This window comes from Solea senegalensis, linkage group LG21 (genome assembly GCF_019176455.1).
Source record: "Solea senegalensis isolate Sse05_10M linkage group LG21, IFAPA_SoseM_1, whole genome shotgun sequence".
NCBI lineage: Eukaryota > Metazoa > Chordata > Actinopteri > Pleuronectiformes > Soleidae > Solea > Solea senegalensis.
In genome coordinates, this window is record NC_058040.1 from 6,279,213 (window position 1) to 6,300,401 (window position 21,189).

The window sequence follows — 21,189 nt, forward strand, 5'->3', positions numbered from 1 at the left end:
ATTAGCAAATCGCAAAGGCTGCAGTTAAATCACGACATTATTGATTGGTCTGTGTTCAATGACACTTAATGTCATTTATAAAAAAACAACTCATATATTTTAGTTCTCATCATTTTGATAAGGTCACATGTGGGAATGTTCCATGTCCTTTGAAATTCTATAATACAGTTAATATTGTTCTGTTGCTTGACTCAAAGCATATATTGCATATTAGAAAAATTAGAATTAGGTATTTTTCACAAATCATTCAGACCAATTTCAAAATATTTGTCTGAACCCAAACCCAAACCCATCAGGTTGGGTATCCAAGCTCAAATAGGCAAGTAGAAAGTTTGTTTCAAATTTCAAACAACTCGCTGGAAAATTATGAAAACATCCAAAGAAAGACTTTAAATGACTTCATTATGTTCATCTACATTCTCTGAGCGTGCACCATATAATATACACAGCTGTATTTGTGTGCAATACGGCTGAATACACAACTTGCAGCCCATTCATTATGCACAACTCTCATTAGCAAGCACATGTGGGTTTGCACATGTACAAGAGCTCGCCTCCTGCTGATGACATCAACCATTTTCCATCAAGTGTAGAATTACAAACTATTTACAGCTAACTTTTAGGTCTCCCCCCGAGTGTTTGCTGGTTTGACTATCACTTAAATGTCACCATGATCTAATTCTGCTGTGCTGAACTAAAGCACTGGCAACACTTCATTACATTAATGTGTAATTCCAGTATCTCAGTCATGGCTTTAATTTAATTAATGGTTAAATAGGCAGTCATTATGGTTAGTTAATTTCCTGCATCACTCTAATAAGAGGATAAATGAAGCTGCAAAAAATCACATCCTTTTTAAATTGCTGCCGTTTTCATCCGCATTAAAACTAAAATTTAATGAGTATAATGACAAAGAGGTGAACACACACACCCTCCAGTCATTGAAAATGGTCATTTAAAAAAAAATGCTGGGGTAATATACCTAATTTAGGTTTGGGTGGTTGTAGCCTAATATTATCATTTGATTTGATTGATTATTACTTTTCAAGTGTCTCATCTTCTTTAATGTTAATCACTGCTGTCTTCCATTGCACACCTTAGTGATGTGCCCAAACTACTACTTCTTCTTCCACATCAATCAAGTGTGTACTCAGCAATGTTTCAAGTTATTTCTTTACAATATTATTTTTGCTGTTATTATTTGCTGATGAACAGTTTTCCTTATTATTAAACCCAGACTTATTCACATTCATAGTTTAAATAAGTAAAATATTGAAGTGTTGTTGAAGAGGTGCTTCACAGCAAGAAGGTTGCCGTTTTGGATGCCGGTTCGACTAAGGACCTTTCTGTGTGGAATTTGCATGTTCTCCCTTTGTGTGTAGGTAGGTTCTCTTTGGAGGCTTCATCCCATAATCTGGATAAATGCCAATGAGACCCTCAAGTAGAGGATAAAACTGTTGAAAATGAGTAATAATAAGGTTCTCGGTCCAGGGTGCTTGTATCTCACCTGGTTGTAGCAGAAGCCGGAAGAGCAGTGAGTCCTCTCCAGTGGTCGCGGTTCAGTTCTGACCTCAGTCTTTTGCTGCATGTAATCCCCGACACAAGCTCGCCTCCTTTCACGTAAACTGTGCCGTGTCTAATAAAAGCAAGAAAAGCTTTGGTAAAATAGCTTGAAAAACATTCTCTCTCTCTCTTTGGCCATAATAATGTTCACTGAGGATTCACGTTAAGCACAAGTTAAACACTACGTAACTATGTAGATGTCACTTGATAAAAGTAGCACATTTCAGCAAGCCTAAAAAATATAAAAAGTAGTGTGCAAAAATGTAAAATGCAACAAGCTACTGTTGTTCATGTTTTTGTCATATGTGGGTCAAATGTTTTAAAGTGTTAGCCTTCCTCAAGGACTATTTATACCACTTCTTTGTCCTTTGTACAATAATACTAAAAAAAATCCCAAAAATTCTAAAAATATTCTTACTGCTGTCAACATAATTAGCATCGCCTTACCAATAAGGCATTACTGGTCACATACTTAAACTCTACGGTTAGAAGTAATATAAGACAGACACAATAATAAGAGCAAAAAAAGGAAAGGAGAGGAAGCCTGAGAGGAGGGAGGAGGTGGAGGTGTAAAAAAAGAAAGAAAAAAAACAAGATATTTATACTCTGCACTCCATCAAGAGCTTGTTAAGCACAATGCAGTAAAATCCAGAAAGACTATTGGACTCCCAATAAATGAAATAATAATAACAACATCAGCTGTAAAAGGTAATAAGTTACTGCAAGAGAATAGAAAACACAGGTGGAGGCTGGGAACAAGTGAAAGCTCCACGGGGAACCGCAGCTAATTATTTGTCTAAATAAAATGTTCCTCCTACATTTAAAGATGTTTTTTTTCGAAATATTTAACAGATAAAAAAATAGCTTTATTGTGTAAGAAATGACAGCTTTGGGACTTGGATTTTAGACTGTTGTGCTGCAACTACATTATATACAGTAAAATATATTAAAAAATAAAGTCAGTGGCTGTGTAAATGAATACTTTTGATATGATTTCAGACAATAATGGGCCCTGATCAGATTAATTAGTGCATTATTTGTGTGATACTATCTACCAGGTGAGATGACCGTATGGATCTTTGGGTTTTCTTTGTGTAAATATTAAAACTCTGAGGTGATGCAGATGTAAGACAGCTGTTGGCTTACAACAGTGAGCTACATCAGTGAGACTAAAATGTCTGAAAATGTGTCAACATGAGGAGGTACAGGAAACTGGAGTGATGGATTCTGGGACCTGGAAATAGAAACTAAATTTAGATGAAGGGCCATGAAAACTTTTGATAAAAAGTTATGGGCAGAACAAACACCACCCCCTCGGGCGTCTGTCAAAAAACATTGGACATTGTAACACAATATCTGCTCACAGCAATATTTGCTTTAATATTCGCCTGTTTGCATGACTTTGATAAAGTCAGAGAAAGTTCATGTTCCTGTTTATTACAGAAAAAGTCAGCTGTGTCTTCAATCACGGTGGCTTTATTTTTACATTTAAGCAAAACCTTAACGACAGCATAATTGCTTCTAATCTTTGTACTTGATTGGATGTTAAGATGTTTTTAATTTATGTGATTACTTTGATTATAAAGCACTTTGTGGTTTTATGTCTGTCAAAGGTGCCATACAAATAAACTTCACTGACTTGTTTTCATACTCAACTGGAAGACCAGTTAATTACATACAGTATTATGTCTCAGGACAAGGTTAGAGGTACAGGAACGAATGTTTTCTCTCACATGGATATTTGGGAATCTGAATAGCGATTATTTTAATTTTGAGGGAAAGGACAATGTGTGGCGTGAGATCTCTGCACAGAGAGGGATCGAGCGGCAGGTGGAGAAAGGCCTGTAGCTCCCTGCGGTACGTGTGAATAATCCCGTTGACTTGTGAGTCGAGCACAGAAACCATGGCTTGAAAGTCTTGGCATCCCTAAAAGAGAGGGATCAATTCTCTGGAGTTAAAAGTGCAGCTGCACTCTGCTGTCTATGCAAAGACAGTGATGATGCATGATCCTCTTGACCTTCACACTTCCTGTTGTGTTGTTGTTTGGCAAGTTTCCTTTAAAGCTCTCTGTCCCTCTGTGCCCTTGGTCAGGAGTTAAAGTTACTTCTCATTTAGAAAAAAACACAATGTAGGTGTTTTGGAGAAGAACTAGACTGCACAAAAGTATACACACATCTTTTGGCTCAATCCCATTTCACCCATTTCCCCTGACCACCGAGCCCCACCCCTCTGTTTTGCGCGTTCACTCGTAGGTGTAGTGTGACCAGATCATTGTTGAGGTCGAAGGGGGAGTGAAATGTAAGGGCTTATTAGCCCTTCAAACTAAGATTTTTCAGGGGCAAACTTTGAACAGAGTGCAATGACATTTTCCCCGGATGAAGCAATTACAAGGAATCTAATGTTACTGTGATAAAGCTGGCACTGGATGACCATAGATTTTTTTTCTCCAGAAAAACAAGGAGCAGCTGCTTATGACATTTTACTTTCTGGAAGGGGGTGTCAAATATCCTCGGGGTAGATATTAACCACTACTTCTTTTAAATAAGAGCCATGGGGCAGAGGAAGCTTACAGTTTTTTGACCATGTTTAATGGTTTGTTATACTATATTTTGACTGAATAATTGTTTTGAGTTTGATCAAATGGAATTGTTTAAGTTTATGGGATGGAAGGAATAAATACTTTGATTTTGGAACTTTGGAGAATGTTTTTTTTTACCGGTGTGGGCTTTTTTGATTGCCAAAAAAGACAGGGCAATTACATTAAGCTTAACATTTGGTGTTACAGTAAGTCCTACAGGCTGCATTAATGTCATGTTTAAGTGTTAATGACCAAAACATAAACACTATGCGGTCAGCAAATGATGGCATGTCATGGTCATTCTATGACTTAATATAATTAATGACTTACATATAGCAGCTTTAAACCCTGGCTGATTGTACTTCTCTGTGTCCATCTCTATTTTAGGAGAATCCATACCTGTGCAGTGATGAGTGCGATGCCTCTAACCCAGACTTGGCTCATCCTCCTCAGCTGATGCAGGATCGTGAACGCAACGGCCTAATCACTTACTGGCAGACGGTCACATGGAGACGCCACCCAGAGCCCCTGCTGGCTAACATTACTATGTCTTGGAACAAGAGTCTGGAGCTCACAGATGATGCCCTGATCACCTTTGAGTACGGTCGTCCCACTATCATGGTGCTGGATAAATCCATGGACCATGGGCGCTCCTGGCAGCCCTACCAGTTCTATGCTGACGACTGTCTGGACGCCTTCAACATGCCACCCAAGCGTGTGCGTGACCTTTCACCTGCCAACATCACAAAGGTCATCTGCACTGAGCAGTACTCGCGTTGGGTCGGTTCCAAGAATGACAAGAATGTTAAGTTTGAGGTGCGGGCACGCTTTGCTGTGTTTGCCGGAGCTCGGCTACAGAACATGGACAATCTGTACACTCGCATGGAAAGTATGAAGGGATTGAAGGACTTCTTCACCTTCACCAACCTTAGGTTGAGGCTTCTCAGGCCGGCCCTTGGAGGCACATATGTCCAGAGAGACAACCTGCTCAAGTACTTCTATGCCATCTCAAACATCGAGGTACCAGCCAGGTGAGGGTCAATGTTGCCTTGACAATTACCATAAAATAAATAACTACCATTAAAAACACCATATTTACACAAACGACTACTGGAAAAACACTTGAACTGCAAAATTAGGAAATAGGAGCTACACTGTTCAGTTAAATCAATAAATGTGCATTGACAGAATTAGGGGAAAAAACTTTTTTTAACCACTTAGTTGTTAAAAGCACATGCATTTATCACCTACCCATTAGCTGCCATTTCAAAAAGATAATGCTCCAACAGTTTAACACATACTCTGCTCCAATAAAGATGAAATAAACAGCCCACAGTTTTACAAACTGCTTAGTGGAGCATTTATGTGATATATAAAGTTTTTGGATAGTATCAGATTTTAGATTTTTGTTTTTCAGATATCCGATTCAGTGATTGTGAGCAGGGTGAATAATTCTCCCATGAAATGTTTAAATAGCTTTTCAATATATGTCACACCCTGTGGGTCTACTTTGATTGACATTTGATACTTGGGCCCCTCCTAAAAATTAGAAGGGGCTGTCTTTCTCATGAATTAAAATGCCTTGTGATAGTCCATTCCCTAAAATTATGTAGAACACAAATCACATTTTACTCACTTGTTCAGTTGAACAAGAATCACTGACATGAATTATGCAAAAGTTTTTTCTTGGCAGAAATACATCCCGCAATTATATTTAGTCCGTTGACATGGCTCCAGTTACACATCAGTAACATGAGATGTGTCCTGTATGCATCTATATAGTTTGAGTATTCTTGCCTCCATATGCCTGAGTATCACTTGTGTCTTTCATTACACTTAAACAAGACAGATAAAAGAAAACCACCTGGTGGTGAACATAACCCTCTGCTCTGACATGCATGCACAAATACACACGTAGCTACTGTGATCCGAAGACGTTTAAAATGACCCTTTCTTTCTCAGCGTGGGTCTTGGTCTGCCTGTCGCTGGCCTGTGAGGACAGTGATTAATGACAGAAACATACGGCCTCGGTGGTCTTAGCGTAAACCGCCATCCACACTTTGCCAGGGAGCTGGAACCCCTTACATGGCAACTTTATGACAGTGAAGGATGCTCAGGCCGTCACGCGCCCTGCTTAGCATCAACAAGCCATCTCTCCTACCTTTCAGAATTATTATTCCAATCAATACGGCAGGCTGACATTTGAATGGTATTTAACATCCTCGTTGGGATGGCCTGGAATAGAGGAGGGAGGCAAACTTTGTGTGCGCGTGCGTGTGTGTGTGTGTGTGTGTGTGTGTGTGAGTCAGAGAGAGAGAGAGAGCGAGAGAGAGAGAGGAGAGGAGAAGGGGAAAGTGAAAATGAGCGGAGCATCAGCCGATGTGGGTGTGTGGGGAGTCAGGGTATGGGGGATGTTTGATGAAGTCCTGAGTGGATGCTGACACAGCACACACACACACACACACACACACACACACACACACACACACACACACACACACACACACACACAAGCCCTCTGGCACTGGGTAAAAGGCCTGCAGGTACAGTATTGATCACAGCCACTTTTCAGGCTGAGCACAACATCAGAAGCGCCTTTAATACAGGAATCTGGCTATATTGCCATTAAGAAGACCCCTCCTTATGTCAACTTTGTTTTGTTTACACTGAAACACACGAGCCGCCATATTGCCACCGTGGTGATTATAGACAGCATGCCTGTATTCAAGAATCAGAGGCATGACGAGTAACTCGACAGCATCTGCGCCGCCATGACGGCTGTCTGTTTTACACTGATATTGATTCAGCTCTTTGACTGCATCTCCTGCCAGCATAAAAACAAAATAACAATGGCTCTATTTCCATATCCTTTTTCATATCCTTAATGCAGAACAGTGAGATGGAAAGTGCAACATTCTTGCCCGGAATATGCTAAGGGTTCAGGAGAGAGCAGGCCAAGTACCTTGGAGATGCAACATTCCATCACAGCTGGAAAAATTTCACCCATCCCAGTTTGAAATATGTGTGCTCCTTTCCTTTGTTTTGCAGTCTGCAAATGGCCCACATGTAAGAATTTATCAACTAAATTCCCTGAATCCCTGCTGTGCCACATTGCCTGAAACACCCCCTATAGGGCTGGTGGCTGCGTGGTGGCAGCTGGCGATAGTGTCAATATGTGCTGGATCTGGTAACAGAGGACCCAAATTTAGCTCTGTGGAGATGACTGAGGCCAGTCCATCTTCCGCCCCGGCCACCCTCGCCTCCCGTAACATAATCACTAATCAATAAGTTATTCTGGGCAGCCAGCAGGAGTATTAGGTGATAGTGATGGGGGGTCCTCAACAGTACAGTACAATCAGGAGTGTCTGATGCTTATGGCTCGGAAATTGATTTTGGGGTCGAGATGATTAGTCAATGTTCCCTGGACAAAAGGCTAAGCTATTTCATCTCATCTCATCTGGCCTTAGTAACATATTGGGATTTCCAATGCTTAAAATTTGAATAATGAATATTCCACTCTGCTGGTGCTCCAGCGGGGACGGCGCACTGAAATGGGTTTTATATGATCAAGACCGAGTGGCAGTGTAGTGCAGGTCACCAAGGTAATGAGATATGCTAGTGTTATCGATGGAGAGAGGGTTGTAGTCACTTCCTGGCTGTATTGTATATCCCCAGGCCTTTAGCTATGGCTCTCCATCTGAACCCAGTTAAAAGTAATTATTATTAGTTAACTGTACTTAATGATCTGTGCCCGGACAGTGAGAGAAAAACAAGCCCTTTCCCCATAAGCTAATTTAAGATGTTAGCTCTAAGGGATAGGTCTGTTTTAACTGACGTTGCAGTGGCAGAGTGACTGGCAGGAGTCAAAAGAGCTGGTGCAGGTATGCGGGAAGCCAGGTAGTCAGGCCCAAATAGTGCTGCTTTATCAATAAATATGTAACCTGATAGGCCAGTAAGTGCAAACGCAGGCATGCGATGTTTGATGGGAGGGAGATTGTAAGTTTAGATTTGTGGACGTGACGAAAACACTCAGCAAACTGGATCGCGGGGCAAGTTGTGAGAGGACATTTATAGTAGAGGGCAGCCAGAGGTGGAGCAGGAATCAAGAAGTTGGTACCAAAACAAGAAAGTCAAAAAGAGTACTGGAGGAAAAGTCAAATTAGACAGAGCTGATAGAATATTATTCTAATATTGAGCATCACTCACTTTGTGCAGCAAAGTTTTCTTCCAAGGTTAACTGTAATGAGCTACAGTACCAACTACAATATACACTCTAAGCCAAGGTGTTTGGGGTTTTAAAAAGCCTCGGGCTTTATGCTCAGTTTACAGGCGATATTCAAGACTTGGATGTGTCCATTTCCATATCACTGATGTGACATGTGAAAGTCATCTCCAACCATCAAAGATAGAGTAGCAAAGCCTCAACTCTATCATCATTTACATCAGTGAAATCATATTCACCAGGAAGCTTCACTCATGAGCGCAGATCTCAAATTCTCCCTCAGTCATTGGACCTCTCTCTCTCTCTCTCTCTCTCCCTCTCTCTCTCGTGTCTCCGTCTCATCTGTCAGGAACCCTGCTGGATTGTGAGGCATGACTATAGCGGGCCTTGGCTTGCTTGTAGTCCACATGGATTAGATGTGGGGTCATGGACTAGGCCTTTTTAATGAAATAAGCAGCAGGTTGTACTGTGGGTCTTTATAATGGAATAAAGGAAAGGCAGTAAGCTCAGGAAGAGCCAACTAAGTGGATTAGAGCAAAGATGGAGAGGGAGGAGATAGAGCATTGGTTTTCTCTCCTGGCTGGTTATCGCTCCACCATCAGGTCCTCTTCTCACAGACATCTGAATTTGATTTGATTGGCTGATGGGCAAAGAATGACATTTAAAGAAAGAGAAGTATGTGTTGTCTATTCTTCCACAGAAGAACACAGTAATAGGCTTTTTTGCTTTTTCAAGTCAGCTTGAATGGAGAATGGGAGAATAAGTCTACTGCTCACATGTACACCTTGTTTTTGGTCTCATTCGCTAGTTTCAGGTCTTTTTCAAATTATGTTCCCATTTAGATGAAAACATACAATAATGAGTTGACACCAGCATGATTGACAGCTGGTAACCTCAATATTGCACTGTTCTAATAACTTATATCAAGGCTACAAAATGGGAAACCAAATTTTCAAAAGCAACATCACTTTCAATGCCTTTTGGCATTGGCAATTTTGGAGGAAGTTCGAGAATAGTGAGGCTATTTTGCCAATTATGGTCAAAATTCTTGACCACAGAATAGAATTGCTACCATACACAAACTATATTGTAAATAGTAACAAACAAGGAGTCAGACATTAGGTCTAACGCTAACACTAACCAAGTTTGACTGCACCAAATTCATTAAGTAGATTATGTTTAAGTGAGGTCTAAGAAGGTGAACCAACTGGAAACAACAAAGTAACCACACCCACAACAAACATACGCAGTCTAGTCTTGTATGTAAACCCTTTCTCCCTAACTATGAATTATTTTTCCAGTCATGAAAATGAGTTAAGAACAGTCCTGGCAGAAAACAAGCCATATGAATGTAAATGATATTCAGATTTTTTTTTGTTAACATGGTCATGTTGTTTCATATCTGTTTGGCTCATTTGTCTGTGTGTGTGTGTGTGTGCGTGTGTGTGCGTGTGCTTCTCTCAATGCCATCTTGGCCCCCCGCTGACACAGCTACTGTACTTCCAGACATTGAAGAATAATTAAGGGGAAGTAAAGTGATGATATCTCTCTTCCTGCTTTATTATGTTTCACAGTAAAGCTGAGTGAAAGAAAAATGCACACAGCAACAGCTGAAACATAAAGCTAAACAGTCAGAGCCGATCAATTACACAATAAGAACTAAATTGCCATATAAACTACAGACTTACTCATTAAAACTTGAAAATCACAACTCTCCAATAACCCTGATCTGTACTGGCAGTCACATCGCTTCCTGAGGGATTGACTAATTAGACCCTGAACGGCTTACGTTGGCTAAATCCAGCTGTTACAAAGGTTTTTACTTGTAGTGGAAGCATGACTGAGGATGACAGAGCAGATAGAGAAAAATCTCTGTGGCCTCGAGGCTTGTCCGTCTTCTCCAGCGGAGAACAAGGCAGAACACATGCTTCTCCTCTGCTCCCCTTTCGGAGCCTTCGGTCATTTTGTGTATTGATTATTCACGAAGGGTGACTTTGACTTTGAAAGCTGTCACTACTATTTTTGAATCACACCAAAGTTTTCTTTTGTGTCCTTTGCAGAGTGAAGGTGAGAGGATGGGAGGTATAAGCCAGGATCAGGGGGAGAGGGAGAGAAAGAAAAGAGGGAGGCAGATGATGGATTAACTCCTAGTTTCATGGGACTAGCTGTGGTGTGTGATTTTGTGATGAATGATGGGAGGTGTGATGCTCTGTAAATATTATCCTCCAGTTCGCGCGGCCACCGCTGAGCAGTCTCTCCACGTTGTCTCTCCATATTTTCCACCCACAGTTGAAAATCTTTTCTGTTTCATGAGGAAAACCACTTTGCACGCGAATATAACTACTTATACCTCCCATGCTGGTTGCGAGAAGAGGAAAACAGTGGCGGCACAGTATGTTGTGTGGCCCCTCCCACCACACTCAGACTCCACCCCCCCGAGTTATCTCCCTCCGAGGCAGCCGAGCCTCAGAAAACAGATCACTTTTTAAATCATTCATGAGAACTCTCCAGAAAAGAAGGGCATGCAGAAAGCTGAGGGACTGCAATGAGGAATGTGTGATTGTTCCTCTCATATGCGATGATTTATGACACAATGGATGTAACTGATTTGATAATCACAGTTTATTTCCCCTCAGAAGAGCAGAGAGTTAACGTCAGCAATTTTGCCAGTTTTCCTTTCATTCCCCTTCTTTTGTTTCACATGAATGTCTTTTTTCCCCATCCCCACACTCTACGATAGATTTTTCTTTTCCTCCTGCACCTTTCCCACCCCTCCTCTTACTCATCCCATAAATATTCTTTTAAATTCACAAATACAATAAAGAATTCTCCCCACCAGTGCCTGCACTGTGCCTTACCGAGCATCTGGCGAGAGGGGAATCTCTTGATACCGCAAGCGTGCTTTAAAGCTGAAAAGCATGCTGGGAATTGTAAGTGGGAGAACACGAGGTGGAGGGAGTGTGTCCTTGGAAAGATGGTTTGTTCTCAGTCAGCCACATCAATTAGCATAGCATTATTACTGGCATGGTGAGTTCAAAGCAAACCTGTGTCTTTACTGCGGGACTGTCGCGGTCATTACGAGACATGATTGAGCACGAAAAAGACAACGCAAGAATTGGAGTGCGAATAATTGCAAGAGGAAATGAGTCCATGTTGACGAGAGACACGGGTTCTCATACTGTGATCTGCTGGTTTTTGATGTTAAGATACTGTAACATAGGAGTCGTCCTGTAATGAAGGGACAGAATCTTGCAAGTTTTTATTCCAAAAAAACTGTCCGGCTGTCTCGGTGACCACAGGTTTGGTGAATTATATGAAGAAAATCTTCAGCTGTACTGTATAGATGGTACATAAAAAGTGGCCATAGTCATAGACCGGAAAAGGATCCTACCTCTGAATTGACGTATAATATCAGTCAACATTTCCTGTGGAGTTAATGGTCTCAATCACTACTTTCAGGTCTTATTCAATAGCACAAAAAAAATAGGTTTTTCCATTTTGTGACAATTGGACACCATGTCATTGACAGCTGGTGTCGTCCAACAGAAAAAGAAAAAAAAAACATAGTGCAAGTCCATCCATCCATCTGCTACCACAGTGCCAGTCTCAGCTGATAATAGACTGATAGTACACCCTGGACAGGTTACCAGTCCATCACAGGGCCACATATAGAGACAAACAACCATTCACTCTCACACTTAATTTAGTGTCCAATGTACCTAAATAACTACTACGGATGAACACAATGAGGAAGTCCTAATCCACTTTGTGCCCAGATTGGCAGCTGTGTAGAGCAGAGAAGAGAGCCAGGTCTTGACCTTCTCGCTCTCTCTCTCTCTCTCTCTCTCTCTCTCCCTCTACACATCTCTGTTGTCAGTCTTGACATAGCAGCAGCATATTTCAGTCACATTCCATGTGAACAACACGGTAAATGCTAACCCAGGAAAGAAAATGATATCCTGCCATACTTTCAAGATAGCACTCTGAGACATCAAAACACAGTGTACCAGATCAACCTTTTTGATGGCCATGTTTTAATTGTGTTCACACGTTTTATGGTAACGTGTTGCATGATTAATTGATTAATCAAAAAAAATAATTGCCCGTATCACGGGGTCATTTTGACTCTGTATCACTGTATGAGTTGTTTAAAGTCATATGAAGTTCAGCACACTTGAAAGAGATAAAGACAGATGCATATAGCATCCCCTACCCATCCTAATGCGTTTCAAATGGAGTGAACTAATATGATGAATTATTTTGTGATCAACTATAGCAGCCCCTGATCTAATTGTTTTCAGACCTACGCTTTAATATCCATCAATTAATTTGCCGGTTACTAAACGCAGTCAGTTTATAAGAAGTGAGCAGAGTCCAGAGGTTGTTTCATTAATTGTTTAATAAACAGGTGAATCAACTTTCTGAACCATTTCATCACCCCACTAACTCAGCTATACGGACATTATTAAGGAAAATATAATTATTCCATAAATGAATAATTTTCCGCTCAGAGCACTGTTAAACACCATTCTTTCAGTTTTTTTTTTTTAACAAAGACCCCAGGTTTTAGTCCTTGTACTAATTGTCTTGCTAACTGCACTGGTGGGGTTTGAAGCCCTCCTTTCCTCCTCTCTTCCACTCCCCTCCTCTGGCCCGGGGCTGGGGATAGCTCTCGCCTCACTATATGACTAATGATGTTCCTTCTGTCTCAAGGTTTTAGCAGGATAATTATATTAACCCTTGTCCTCTGGCTGATCCCTGCTCAGCTCTTCTTCCCCAGGCATCCTCCCTTTCACACTCTCCCTGGAATTAGACTCTCTTGCACACATGCGTATGCAAGAATGCGAAGTGTGTATTTTATGCTTGACGGTGTGTGTGTGTGTGTGTGTGTGTGTGTATGTCTGCAGATATGTGTGTAAAGTAGTGGTGACTTTTAGGATACTTTTTCCACAGGAGTTTAGCATTTAAATTAGAGGACACAATAAGAAACAGGAGCAGGTATGTAGATGCAGTTGTGATTGTGTGAAAAACTGAGCGCATGAGCGGAGATGGATAAAGGGTACAGGTTTAAAAATTTGTTATTTTACAATCACATCCAGTCGGGTTTAAAAGTCTCACTGTCTCAGGGAGAACTTCCAGATATCCAGAGTATTTTTGCTTCTCCATTCCAAAGGATTCTTTTATTCTAATATGCACAAAAACACAGACAAAAGATCCTACAAACATCCACACAGCCGTAGGGGGTGTGACAACTCTGTGGGGGGGTGCAGCATAACAGGAAGAACCTCCCACCAAACCCCATGTACAGTAGCTTCAGAGTTTTCAGTTTCTTCATCACTTTTTATTCCTCCCTTTGCCTCCCACCTCCCCGTACCTCTTCTTTATTCATATCTCAAGTAACTTATAGTAAAGACCCCCCAAATTGCACCCAATTTCCTCTCTCCCTAGGCGTAAGTCTCTGCTATATAGTGTTTATTAAAGCATATTCAGCAGCAGCAAGCACTCTGTGGGGAGGCCACACTCTAATATTCTGCACAGTTACACAGCGATCTCAGGACGATCGCAGGAAAGGCCAGCAGTCTTTAGCTGCAAGGAGCCTAACGATGCCGTGACGCGGCTGCTTCAGTAAAACAGTGTCAGCCATTCTGCACCTTCATGCTGCATCATTCTGCATGAATATTACAATGCTGGCGTGCCGAGTCTTAAATTACCACCCGCCAAGAGCCAAATGCCAGTAAAATATGTCTTGTGTGGATGAATTAATGAGGGTCACCCATCACAGTGGTCAGTGATGTTTGACAGTGCATCTGTTTATGGGTGATAAAACTCAGCATATGTTGTGTTTTTTTTTAAACAGATACATTAAGATCTGACCAATATGAAGCCTGAGCGAGGCCATTAAAGTACACAGCTTTAAATTATATGACTTGCATCTGCCTGTGTTTCTATTTTGGTCCAGTGAAAGTAGCACAAACATGAGTTTGAATTATTCCTACATGTGTTCATTATGACACAATTTTTTACAAATATGCAACGTTATCAGGCTGTATTTTTTTTTCTTACACAGTTTGGTGTATGTAGTGTAGACAACAACACACAAAAACAGATGGAACAAGTAATTGTCCACGAACACACATGTGTGCTTTACCTATGACGTCTCTGTGTCTCCAGTGCTGTGATGTCCTTACGGTACAAACACGGTATATTTAAATGAATTCAGACACGCTGCACATTAAGCCGCACCGAAGGGGAGCACATAAATCAACATACTCTGCTTGGTTGCAGCAGACTGGCTCACAGATATAATCAGCACATTTTAACAAGTCAGGTGATCTGCAAACAAATACAAGAAATCGCTTTGTAAAATAAGGGCGACGCACAAACGGCTAAGTAAACAAGAAAGTTATTTACAAATTGGGTCTTATCCTCATACGCATGCAGCAGATCAGTGGAAACAGCCAGTGTGACAAAATCCTTTGAAAGCTGTAAATTAATTACCCCCGCAGTTTGAAAGGTCAGCAAAAATGCTAAGTTTCACACAGCTGGCATGTAACCCGCACCTGAACATATTAATATAGAGCGAACACACAAAGAGAGGGAGTTTTTGCTATACTCATGAGAATGGTCCACTGAGGTCTGGACTAGAGAACAAGATGTGCCCATGTAGGCTGTATTATTTAGTTATTTGGTCCTGTGCATAAAATATACTTACTTAACAGAGCAGGTAGCTCAAAGTGGACCCGACTTCGCCTGCTGCTCTTTACATGACCCAACCCGGCCAATCAGAGGGCTGCGCTCAGATCTGAATGCCAGCTAAGCAGCACGCAACAGCCATTTACTGTATCCTGTGTAAATAATTCACTCAAACGCTTAGTCTCACACAGCCTCCCCCAACCCTCTCTCCCTCTCTCTTTCACTGTGTGTGTGTGTGTGTGTGTGTGTGTCTTCCATCTCTGTATCCACCCCTCTATCTAGTGCATGATCCCAAAGTCAAAGTCACACTATTTTACACAGAGAAAACTGTGCTAATATAATGAATCATCTCATATACTCACACCAGGGAGCTCACACTGTGCACTGCACAGCAGATACACACTCTCTCTCTTTCTCTCACACACACACACACACACACACTCACACACTCAGTCCAAACCCATGGTATGGATTTCAAAGTCAGTCAAGGTCATTACTGCACCATTTAAGATTTCTTCCTGTTGGACATTTTTGATATTTACTGTGTGTGCATGCCTGTTCAAAAACATGCAGATTCTTTTTGAAGCTCTAGTAAAAGGTTTTCTTCTAATAGGTGTTTTTTGGGGGGATTTACCCAAAAACATAGAAAACTGAGAGGTGGGGGGAAAGACAGGAAAAGCGGAGTGAAGCAGGAATTGTATCTAAAATACACTTGCAGTTAACAGCCCATCATTAAATATATCACATGTCTGAGCGAAGTGATTTGTAAAAAAAAAAAAAAAGAAGTCATAATTCTTGTAATAATTGTGAGGTTGACCTACTGTGCTACTAAAAACGAGGCACTGAGTAATTCCTACTCACCACTTGCTTGCACAGGAGGCCAGTTATAGATTACCTGTTTAGCGAGCAGGGAGAGCAAGAGGGTGCACATGTGTGAGAGAGGATGGATGGATAGCAGATAGAAAAAAGGTGAGGAGGGGTAGAGAACAGAGAGGAGAGGGAACGTTTGAAGAGACTCTTGCTGCTCCCGTGCTACGGGAGGCTGCACTCGAGGAAAATCGATCCTCTCCCTTCAGAGAAAGAAATTTATGAAGCTGGAACATAAACGCAGTCATGTCCAATTAGCTGCACTGAATTTACGAGGCGAGGCGAGGGGAGGAAGTGGGAGGGGATGTGGTGATAAAGACTTCAGCAGAAGCCAATAAGTTGTGCTGCTGATCAATGATCCCGTCGTCACGCAACTCCAACTCCTCCCCTGGTCATTGTACGCCGCCTCTGTTCTACAAGCAAGTTCAGTTGCCCAGTTTAACTAACGTCTCCCCCGTCTCCCTCACCCAAACACACAGAAACTATGAATATATGAATTTTGTTTATTTGAAACGTTTAATTGGTAGACACAGCATTTCTCCTTTTTCATTTAAAATCCACTCTCAATGTAAATGTGCTGAAAGCTTTAAGTTACTATATCACACTTGTGTAAGTTCTGGAGTAGTTGCAATGTCACAAACTTGTGCTCATGTCCTGAATTTTGATTTAAGGCGAGCGCAGCGATGAATTTGAATGCATCTGGTGTCACAAACAGTACTGTTCTGAAACTTAAATGAAAATACTTGTAGTTTTCTTTAATCACCTACTAAACCAAGTGTAGGAAAAAGAAACAAATAAATAAATCCAATCAATATTTGATTCATATTTAACTTATCACACTAATCTGGGGCAAAAACTGAATGTCTGTGAACAGATTTTTCAACACAATTAATTGGGAAAACATATTGCATAAATAAAATGTAATTTATAGGAAGCAGAGTTCCTTTAATTCATCCCCTCCATGTGCACATACATCTCCATTATCATTATTCTGTCCTGGTTTGGGTGTTAAGCCTCTCTCCCTGACAAAAAAGCATTGACTCTCATTGCCCATTAGACTCTCACTCCACTATGATTCCAGCATTTGTGCAGACGGCTGTGTATTTTGTGGTATCAAGAGAAAAAAAGTTGTTGCAAGTGAGCCTTCTCAGTGACGGCTGATCGAACACAGAGTAGGAGAGGAGGGCTTGCTTGGTCGGCGCTGCATTGATGCAGTCTGTCATCACAGGTTCGAGCACGTCAACGCAGACCCTCCCCCCGGCTGCTCCTTTTCATCCTCCTCTGAGCCTCACCGTTGAAGCCAGACAGGCAGCCAGACTGTCAGGGCTTTGACACAACTGCCCTACTCCCTGCTGCACTCACTGCTCAGCCTATGCCCCACTATATTCTCCTCCACACACACTCCTCTCAAACGCATGTCCACAACCCAATTTACCCGACACACTCACACTCAGTGAACACTCATGCAACGGGGCAGCGGCCAAAGAGCTAAAAGGAGACAGGGAGACACAAAGATGGAAAAGAGAAAGCAAAAGCCCAAAAAAAAACTGGAGGACTGGAACGGCTACAGTAGATGGAGTTTGGGAGCAAACTGGGAAAAAAATAAAGTGGGAAGAGAGCAAACCAGAAAAGAAGAGAGAGCGAGTGATAGCCGCGTCTCTGGAGAGGAACAGAGGCATAGGAGTCGACTACAGTATAGAGACAGATAAAGCCCCATTAACTGCTGCTTCCAGCTGCTTTCTCAGGCTCTGCCACCACATGACTCCCCCTTGATGTTTGTTTATCTTTCTTCTTATTTATTCTCCTAATTGCTGCATCTCAGCTGTCTAAAAGAGGCAATCCTTGTATCATTAACTACACAAGGGCCGACATGACTTCACAGACTGTGAGGAGAGTGGACAGATAAGCCTGGACAGTGATACAGATCAGATTACACTTATTTTAAATGTCTAATAGATAACTGCAACAGGTCATGAGTTACATCGTAAGTCATTATGACATTTCCTGTGATTCTGACCATGGGCGGGCCTTAGGAAGCTGCCTGCTGATTGGCTAGTGAGTTTTGGAGCAACAGCTCAATGGACCGAAACTGTCCGTCTGGAACTCGTTCCCCAAGTTTTCCCCCGTCGAAATCCATCAAAATTATCTGATCATTGCAAACAAGTGTATTTTTAAACTAATATAATATACTATCTTTGAATGATTACATCCATATTTTATTCGTAGTTTGTGTATTTTGATTTTGTGGCTCATTTTTGTTTGCTCAATTCATTGAGTGTTGCTTGCTTCTTAAAAAAAAATAAATAAATCGACACAAATCTAATTCCATAACCTTCAAGCATTTTTGTGCAGCTCGTTGTGAATGGACTCTGGTCCTCTTAAAATGTTGTGGCCTCAGGCCGCTCGCACGTTAACCCTGGATCAGTTCATCACTGGTACAAACTCCATCCACACCAGGGAGCACAGCATTTAAGTGGTATCAATCGTGTTAACTTTTGTGGTGTTTATCGTGGCAGAATCACAACCGTTTTCTCTTGTAAACAACAATAACTGACTATATTAATTGCCTTTTTTGAACCAGTGGAGAACACGCTTAAATGTGAACGCACTCAAAGAACACTCAAAAACTCTTGTTCTCTAACATTTACCGACATTTAATTTGGACATCCCCATGAAAACATAAAGTGGCAATTGTTTTGCAAGAAAAGAAAAAATTGTACTTTCCAAATAAGTTAACTTAAAAATTGTTGTCATTCTGTCATAATATAATTTTTCTTTTAAATGAATGCATGGGGTATTGCTTTACTCTGTTTATCAGTTTATTCCCTTGAGGTGACACAAAAACAGTAGCTTCTAGTAAAAATCTACACAAAAAGTAATGAATAGTAACTGATGTAATGTGTTACAGCATCCGAATCTTGTCAAGAATTGTATCTAATATACAGTCACCATTAAATGAATACTACAATTTTGATATTAGAAGATGTAAAGCAGCGTGCATAGGTCTTTTTCAGATACTGCCTTAGAACACATACAATTAATCCCCCAGGTTTTATCCTTTAGTCTTTGTAATTAAAGTGTTGTTTAGTGCCTGCAGCAGTGGAGACAACATAGTTTCCAGCAGAACTTGGGCATCTGTATTATTATGACACACCTGCTGTTACCACAGGTGTTGCCAGTTCAACCAGCTGAAATCCTCAGTGGTCAAATTTATAACTTTAACAGGTGTCCTGTGTAGTGGACTTGTAAACAAATAAGTTGTGTTAGCAGTCAGTGCTGAAGACATGTCTGTCCTCATTAAACGTTAAAATTAAAAGTATTTTTTTTCCTCTCTAGTTTGAAACACACAGTTTACATCCACGTACACTTGCATGCGGTCTGTCTTTACTGCTTTGCTGCCACACTGCTGCCCATCTTGGTACATTATCATCACCTGCCTGTCAGTGAAGTACTGTGAAACATCAGCAGAAACTTGTCTTACATCGTGTGTGTGTGTGTGTGTGTCCTCAAGAATAACCTCATAAACATCCGAAACGACAGCTTTTTTATGAACTGAACAGAGTATGTTTAAATGTCTAATGGTCAGGCTGCAGAATGTAAAAAATGGAGGACTCACCCATCACTTTCCCAAATGTTAAAAAAGCTTATTCTAATGCCTGAAAAAAACCCAAATGATTTTTATTTTAACGTATACACGTATAGAAACACACTTATGGGTAGTAGATTCAATTTCTGACAATAAAAACGTTGTAAATGGTACGCACACACACTGATAAACAGAAGTATTGACCCATAATTACAGCAGCTAATTAAAACACCACCTTGTTTGTGTGGTTTCTAATGCAGACTGGAATACATTTGCATGCCTTATCGTCTTGCCTTTTGCAAAATATACACACACACACACACTCTTCTCTCTCACATCCTGCCCTTCTTTGTCTTTTCCTTCGCTCACCGTCTCACATTTCAACCCCTCTCACTCTCTCTCTCTCCCACTCTCTCCACGTAAACAGACAGGGTTGAGAAGGATGCAGCTGTCCCATCTTAACTCAGCTCAGTGCTGCTACTTCCTTACTTTGACGACTGTGCAGTGAAGGTGGACATCTTGCACATTAACATATGGTTGTGCCCATGTATTATTTGTGTGCAGAGGGACTAAAGAGAAGGATTGGGGAAGAAATCCCAGGGCAAGCTGTCACCCGAACGAGCAAGAGAGACAAGGCACTTGAAAAGTCAGAGTGTCACATCACATCAGTCATGTGAAAAGAGTCAAAGGCTACAGTGCCCTTGGTCTTCCTGGACTGCATATGGCAGGAGTCCGAAAAGGCAGGTTACGGGGATAAGCCTGAAAGACTGTGCAGCTCAATATTAATGATACAAAAACTAGACGGGCTGGTTAACAGTGGGTGAGTGACATATCTTCAAGGTAAATTCAAGGACTCAGATGGTTCCAGTCATGCAGGCTTTAACGTCAGTCTGCTGTTCACGTAATTGATAAGTGGAGGGCCATTTCCTCTACTAGGCTGCAGCCATTAAGGCCTACAAGACACAACAGTATGCCTAGAAAATCACTCCGCTCTTCAGTATTGATTTTAAACTACAACTTCTAGGCCCCCGCACTCAGCGGCGCTTCCACATTTGTGATGAGACAGATGAGATTTATCACCAAAGACGCAGAAGATGAGAAGCAGTGATATGTTCAGCGCTGTCAGTCACTCAGCGCGGGCATTAGTCACCGCGCTTCTGCCTCTCTGATCTGTTGTCTGTCATCGGCTCTGTCGGAGAAATACATCACAATCACACCGAGCAGAGACACACACTCACACACACACCTGTCTCATTTCACACACAGTCACTCTCATGGAGGCATGCATGATTTTCTCCATGAAAAAGAGATGTTCAATTTCCCCCTTTGCTAAGTGGACAGCTCGTGTCCTTCAGGAAGCATGCGGGAAACAAGGCCTTGTCTGTGAATGGATTCTCCCTTGCACATCCTGTCAGCTCATTCAAGTGATCAGAGAGAAATGTGGGTAATTTATAGGAGTGAGCGCAACAGTGTGATAGCAGACACAACTCACCACCAACGGCTGTCTCCACTTTTGTCCTGTGAAGACAACTCTGTGTTTCTCTGCGAGTATTGTGTTAAGTTAGAAACTTTGGGCTAAGCTCGACAGGCTACCAGCGTAAACCAAGATAAATAAATATACGGAAGCTGATGAGAAAGCGCAGATTAGTGTGAGGAAGGAAGATTGAAGTCGTCATCTCG

The 21,189-nt window shown here is 41.4% G+C and overlaps 1 protein-coding gene across 5 annotated transcripts in view; it reads left to right on the top strand.

Annotated features, from left to right (window-relative positions):
- Positions 1-21,189, top strand: part of ntng2b (netrin g2b) — a 61,594-nt gene that overhangs the window by 10,554 nt on the left and 29,851 nt on the right. For all 5 annotated transcript variants that reach the window (XR_006358133.1, XM_044012234.1, XM_044012235.1 and 2 more), the window contains exon 3: positions 4,529-5,172. Coding sequence is in view for 4 of the 5 variants with exons in the window: in XM_044012234.1 (XP_043868169.1) it covers positions 4,529-5,172 (644 nt within the window). In the remaining variant the exon portion in view is untranslated. The remainder of the gene's footprint in view (positions 1-4,528; positions 5,173-21,189) is intronic.